General features: G+C 31.8%; 1 protein-coding gene across 4 annotated transcripts in view; it reads right to left on the reverse strand.

Moving 5' to 3' along the window:
- Positions 1 to 3434, reverse strand: part of LOC117177168 (protein lifeguard 4-like) — a 6260-nt gene extending 2826 nt beyond the window's left edge. Inside the window, exons 1-7 of one of the 4 annotated variants that reach the window (XM_033367675.1) lie at positions 3313 to 3434; positions 3071 to 3193; positions 2757 to 2897; positions 2167 to 2330; positions 491 to 611; positions 292 to 397; positions 13 to 164 (exon numbers count right to left, since the gene is read on the reverse strand). In XM_033367675.1, coding sequence (XP_033223566.1) covers positions 13 to 164; positions 292 to 397; positions 491 to 611; positions 2167 to 2302 — 515 coding nt within the window. In that variant the 5' untranslated portion in view covers positions 2303 to 2330; positions 2757 to 2897; positions 3071 to 3193; positions 3313 to 3434. Of the gene's footprint in view, positions 1 to 12; positions 165 to 291; positions 398 to 490; positions 612 to 2166; positions 2331 to 2756; positions 2898 to 3070 lie in introns of all 4 variants that reach the window. The other 3 variants (XM_033367673.1, XM_033367677.1, XM_033367674.1) reach the window with 3 other exon arrangements.
- Positions 3435 to 6973: the final 3539 nt, after the last annotated feature.

The following is a 6973-nucleotide window of genomic DNA, read 5'->3' on the forward strand; positions in this document are numbered from 1 at the left end:
ATAATTGCTTACCCTGCTCCCATTGAAGAGAAGTCTCTCTTTGATTGGAAAGTGTATACAGTCAAGCTCAGTACCACGAGGAATGTTATAAAAAAGGCTTCTATTACCATATTCGCATCGTAAAACGATACAAAAATTCCGAGCATCAATGATTCTGAGAGCGTCTATATTATTGAAATATAAAAAATGTTTATTATCATATTTTAAAATACTAAAAATCACGAATAAAGGGCTAAAATAGAAAAAGATTTAACAAATTTTTAATTGTTATCAATTTTTGTTTGTACTTACAAAAGCGGTAAGTAGTAATAAATTAGTTGGGTGTTCCCTCCTTTTAAAGTGAAGAGCTATTAATATTCCCATCGTCACAAAGAACGAGACGAAAATCACCCAAAAGCTGTAATTTTTTTAAAATTATCAAGTATTTCAATTAATTCCTGATTTTGTTTATAATTCTCGTGATAAAAGGCTGGGTATAAAATTGACATACTTTCCTTGCTCGCCAACATACTCTTTGACAGGCTCCCCTGCTGAGGTGATAAATATTGCCCCCACTCCGGTAGTTATGAGAAGCTGAATTGTTAAGAGACCATAGACTTTTTTTAAAAAAGCTACGAAAGAAAAAGAATTAATGCCCACTCGAATTTAGAGGAGAAATCATTAAACATGTTGTTAACCACTATTGAATTTAGGTCTATAACTATTTCTGAATGTTCTTTAAGTCTTTTGAAATCTTTCAAGGCATTTTACATAATGCAAGAAATTTGTAATAGATTTCAATATTTTGAAGATATTCAAATATTTCAATGTGTTACAAAAATAAAAATTTTGTTTTCAAGGGATTTGAAATATTTTAGGTTATTTTTAACGATTCTAAGGCATTTTCAAAGGATTAAAACATTTTTAAAGATTTTCTTAGGATAGAATAATTTTAAGGGATTGAAACGATGTTTGATGGGGGTTTGAAGAACGTACTTTCAAGGGTTTCAATCATTTTAAGGGAATTTAAATGATCTATAGGTATTTAAATCAATTTTCCAGGATTTCAGAAAATATCAGATATTATGTATTTCACGGGATTTTATCATATTTTAATAGATTTTAAGGAATTTTTATTACAAGATTAAGGGATTTTGTAGGATTTTAAAGATATTCAAATATTTCAAGGTATTGCCAATGATTTTAAGGAATTTTCTAAGAATTCAGGGTTTTTTTAAAGATTCCTAGAAAAAGATTTGAGAGAATTTTTGAAAAATTATAAGGAATTTAAAAGAGGTTTCAAAAGATTTTTAAGGAATTTAAATATCTTAGGGTATTTTTAAGATATTCTAAAATATTTCAATCATTTAAAAATATTCCAAGATATTTTATAGATTTTAGGGTAATTAAAAAAATTTCCCAGGAATTTTCAATAGCTTTAAAAATTTCCAGGGGATTTCAAAAGATATTAAAGGTTTTAAATTATTTTAAGACATTTCAAAAGATTCCAAGGCCTTTTCAAGCGATTCAAAACATTTGAAGGGATTTCCAAAAATTTTATTGTCTAAGGTGTGTTTAACAATTTTTCAATTGTAAAGAATTTCGGAAGATGTGGAACGATTTTGCAAGATTACGATTTCAGGAAATATCAAATTTCACGGGATTTTATGATATTTGAATGGATTTCAAAGAATTAATTCAGACTACGTAAGTGATTTCGTATGGTTTTATAAGATTTGAAGAGATTTAAAAATATTTGTTGCAATTCATTTGAATTATTAAAAAATTTTCTTTCATTTTTGGAATTCATTAGACTTATTCTAAATTCAATGGATTACAAAAAATGGTTTAGTTTTTGTTTAATTCATCTTGAAATCGTTTAAACTCACACTGAATTCTTAGGCATTATTTCAAATCCTTTTGAATTCCCTTTAATTTTACTAACCTCATTTCAAACTTCTTGAATTTCCCCAATTTTACTGAAAATTTTTTCGATTCATTTGAATACCTTTGAATTTAACTTGCATTGTTAGGAATCGAAATCTTTTGGATTCTTTTAAAACGGAAGGATCATTAGTCCTACCATTACTACACATTAGTCACTTTTTCAGTTTTTCAAAAGTAAATTAGGCTCTGGCCGGACGCGTATAAATTGGTGTAGGTGAGAGAAATCAATATGAAAATTACCCAATCTAATGTTTACGTTGGCAGAATGAACATTGTTGTTGTAAGCGAAATCTCCCTGAATTCCATGATCTGTGAAATCATGTTTATCTCCTCCTGCTTCGATGTCATCCTGAGCTAATATTAAAGGCGCTGACATTTTGTCTTCACGTTTACAAGACCCTCAACTACGAAAAATAAAAAATGCAGTTTTATTATGTCACGTTATTAAAAAAAAAAGAGAATAGAATGCGTAAAGCAAAGTTACATTCTGAGCATACAAAGGTCAAAAAGTTGCGCAGTATCGTAAACGTAAACAGAGATTGATATGGGGTCATTCACAAAATACGCGATACGCTATGCTTGGCGGGGAGGGGGGGGTATTTCAAAGTATCATTCTCCATGTTAAGTGCAATGAAAAAAGCAACACACAGGGGGAGGGGATAAAGTCCCTGAAAAACAAATAAAGTATTTTGTGAAGGGCCCCTATTAAAGTAATAAAAATATCTACACCTATAATATATAGTTGTACGACTGATGAAATTGTATAAATAATTATCATTAACAAAAACGAGATCTTAAAAGAAGCGGAATTATAACAATTTAAAACGCACTGATTGCTTTGAAAATAGGTTACGTTTCTCGTTTTGTTTACATAAATGACGACGATGATCTACAATCCCTGTAGAATCATGAGATTTTAATGGGATATCCTCATTTTTGTTGGCCTTCTATACATGGATTGTCATAATTTCCTGAAAATTAATCTATACAAAGTCGCAGCAATATTTTGAGTTATTTATTTATCAAACAGCTGGAAGATATTTTAGAGCGACGAAAATATTAAGAAATGGTTTTGTGTATTCTTGAACCATATTTTCGTTGAAAGAATATTTAACATTATAAATAAATTTAAGAAATTACTTACGGGCTATAGCAAACCTTTATGGCTATTATATCACACCCACGCCAGTCTCTGCGAGTCTCTTATTCGCCCGGCAAATACAACACCATGAACAAGTTGCGCATGTGCAAACGTACGGAAGTTTTGCTGAGGGATCGTCCATATATTACGTAAGAATTTTTTCTTTTGTTTATATCGCTGTGTCCTTTTCAACTTGATAAAAATATTATTTTCGTCTTTATTCAAACAACAGAAAAACGTCTTACGTAATATATGGACAATCCCTGACGAACTTCACGAACTGATTAGTTATAACAAAGGTATTGTTATAACCAGAGATGAGGTGGTAAATGTATTTAATTTCGAACGATTTTCGCCAGCGCCACCTATTACCTGAGGCTTTCGCGAACTAAAATAAAGCGCCCCCAATTACTCAGGCCAGTTTACGAATTGAAATAGACCATGGACATAGGAAACAAGGGACTAGCATGTCATTGCGGGGATGATGCAATGAGGGGGGAGGTCCGCCACCTTTTGATATCCCGCGACAAACATGACAGCGCCCACATGTTTATATTTCCATGCACAGTTTGTCGGCAAAAATGCTCGTGCGCATAATCAAATGGCACATCGTAAGATGGCGGCTCTCCCCACTCATGGGATTCTCCCCCCTCCCGTGGATTCAACCCCGCTCGCCAAGTTAGGATGGCATGCCTAGTCCCGTGTTTCCTATGTCCATGTGTGCATGAAAATATAAACACATGGGCGCTGCCATGTTGTCGCGAGACATCAAAAGGTGGCGGACCTCCCCCCTCATTGCATCACCCCCGCAGTGGCATGCCTAGTCCCTTGTTTCGAATATCCATGAAGTTACCCAATTTACCAATTACACTGCAGTTCCACAAGAAAAGTTCCCGTTAAAGAGGGCAAGATGAAGTTTATGAAAAAGCGGGCTGTTTGATCGGAGCTGAATCGTGTCGTCTGCTTCAGTCATTTTCAGTCGGTCAGTTGCAATAATGTTGCAGAACATTCGCTTCAGTTTGCTTTCAGTCACTATAATGTTTAGATTATGTGTTGTATAACCCGGCATTACGAAAATGTCAAAGGAAAAAAAGAGGAAGCGTTTATTTATCCACATGACTTTTTTTAATAAAATAAAAATTGGCAAAGTTATAGGATTTTCAAGTGTCTATAGAGTATATTATAAGGATATGTTAATACCTGATGAGTGATTCACCCTGACACGTTAAAAAAAAAGATCTTTAAACTTATCATTTTCCAATGTAGGCCGGAAATTATGGTGTCACGAATTGCGGTAATCGGTATTTCCAGAGATGTTTTGGCAATATTTTGCGTAATAATTTTGTACATTTTTAGAATGAATATTAGGCACTGTCTGTGGTTATGGAATTTTTGGTAACGTTTGCCCTGAGCAAGCTAGAAAAAGGGTTAGAATTACGGAAAATTCCAGAACATTAGCCCTGAAAACCCTGAATAAGGGGTTAAAGTTTCGGAAAATTCCGTAACCATAGACAGCGCGGTTTTATTATTCATTAAACATTTTGCTATTCATTATTTAATTTTTTTATTGCTAACCCTAATACTACCTGAAATCAATGTTTAATATTACCGACAAGTGTAGTAAATAGTTCCACAAACGACCACTGAATAACGCACAATATTTTCTTTAACCGTACTGTTGTGATTATACCAATCACAGCCCGAGCAAATGACTTTCACGTCAGTCGTATATTTTCACGACTCACTTTTCAGGCAGCCCTGTAGTCTCATAAAATGCTGATTTCGAATAAAATATCGTACATCACTCGTAGTGTTACACACGTCTCTTCATGTGGAGTTCAATGTTCGCAGGACGACTTGAGAAACCATGTTCGGCCAGGGTTTTACAACTGGCCGTATAAACATTGATCTCGTAAAGACGTGCCTAACGTTACTAGTGAGGTAATATATAATTTCATAACAGTGTTTTTTTTCATTTAATTGAAAATAGTGGTATGTCGCTATTGAAATCACAGTAAGCTTGTAAGAAAGAAGCAATCGTATGAAATCCGAAATGACTTCATATTTAATAAAATGCAATCGTCGGCAAAGATTCATCTAATTTCAAAGTGAATGGTCCCACGCTGTTTTTCCAAAAAGTACTGAATACATGCTAAACAATTTGTATTTAATTACTGGTATAATTACTAACAAGTTTAGTTTTGATAAAATACTCGAAAAATGAAGTTGTAAAGAATCTTTTAAGGAAAAAATAAGCTCTAGGTAGAAAATTAACTTTCTTTTTGAAAATTCATACTTTTGGTTGTAAATTCATCTCTTTTAGAAGAAAACTAATTTTGTTGTTTAAAAAATCATCATTTTATTTCAAAATTGTTGTTGTAAGATATATTTCTCTGAATGTCATGGCCCAGTATATACGTATATGTAATGTATGATGTAAATATTTAATGATTTTGCGCTGATAACAAAATGATTACTTGTGGTTTGATATTCAACGACGCGATGCGACGCTGTGGTTGAGCAGGTCGAGGCTCCGAAGTTATCACCTTTCACACACTCGATCAATGCAATTTGAATGATCCTATTTTGTTAACGAATAATTCAATTAAGATAATACTTTTCAGGAAACTTCATTATATCCTAATAAACATTTTTTTTCGCTAGAAGTATGGCTTTACTCAAAATTGTCTCGATAAACAAAGCGTTTGAAAATTGTCTAACATTATTTTGATACTACGGCCCAAAAAAAATTATAACTTTTTTTATTTAACAAAACCAATAAATTTCCAATTGCACATTATCTTAAGAACAGTTTGAAGGAAAGGATCTCAAATTTTGATCTTAAAATATCAAGAACTTTGTCATGAAATTCTCTACAAAATGATATGTTAAAAAGTTGAATTTTCGAAAACTGATTTTCGAGCCATCAGAAGGGCCAACTCGAGCGGCCTGAAGCGGTCAGGCAAATTTTATGCAGTCATAGAATCCGGAGTCTCAATTTTTACGTGCTTTAAATTCTCAAACTCTGTGAGCAAAAAGCATAGAATTCGAAACCTAAGAGAAAAGTCGTGTGGCCTAATGCCTGAAAATTCGAGACCGTTGCTTTAAAAGCAAAGGTTCCGAGATCTTAGTTCTCGTGCCAACACGCAATAAAATCAAGGAGCAATCCGTGAATTAATTTCTCGAAGTTTCTTTCCGTGCATAAAAGATATAAAATAATAGTAATACAACATAAAAATTGCAAATAACTATTTGTTGTTAAAAGTTTTTTAACATTTTAATTTTTGCTTATTGGATTTTACAGAATATTTCAAAGAAAATCCGAGTCTTTTTAAAAGATGTTTAGGACTTTTAGAAATTTGGAAGAAATCAATCAACATTCGATAAATTTTTGAAAATGTTTCCAAGTTTTTGAAAATTTCTGATCTATTTAAAACGTCTTAAATTCCTGAAAATATTTTTAAGTAAATTGATTTGTTCTCATAGTGTTGAAAAATCATTCAAAATGTAAAAAAATTACCTTATGACCTTCGAAATTTTCCCAAGCATTCAAAAAAATGTATTCTCGTGAAACCTTTCGAAATTATTTTAAAGCTTCTTAAGTTTGATTTCGAAATCTTTAAAAATTTTCATTTTTAAAAATATTCCAGTTTAAAATTCTTTTTGAATCTCTAATTCCACTAAATATTTCTTGAATTTACTCCATTTTTTATTTTCTTATTTTTAAATCTTACGGAATTAAAAAATTATGTTTTAAAATCTTCTGCTCTATTTCGAAATTTGAGGAAATAATTAAATACGTATAAAAGCATTTTTTAATTTTCTATAAAAGTTCATTTTTCGAAAAAAAAATCATTTAACATTTTCACAGAATATTAAGAAATATCTTTTTTTTTCTAATCTTGT

The sequence above is a fragment of the Belonocnema kinseyi genome, chromosome 7 (assembly GCF_010883055.1).
Source record: "Belonocnema kinseyi isolate 2016_QV_RU_SX_M_011 chromosome 7, B_treatae_v1, whole genome shotgun sequence".
NCBI lineage: Eukaryota > Metazoa > Arthropoda > Insecta > Hymenoptera > Cynipidae > Belonocnema > Belonocnema kinseyi.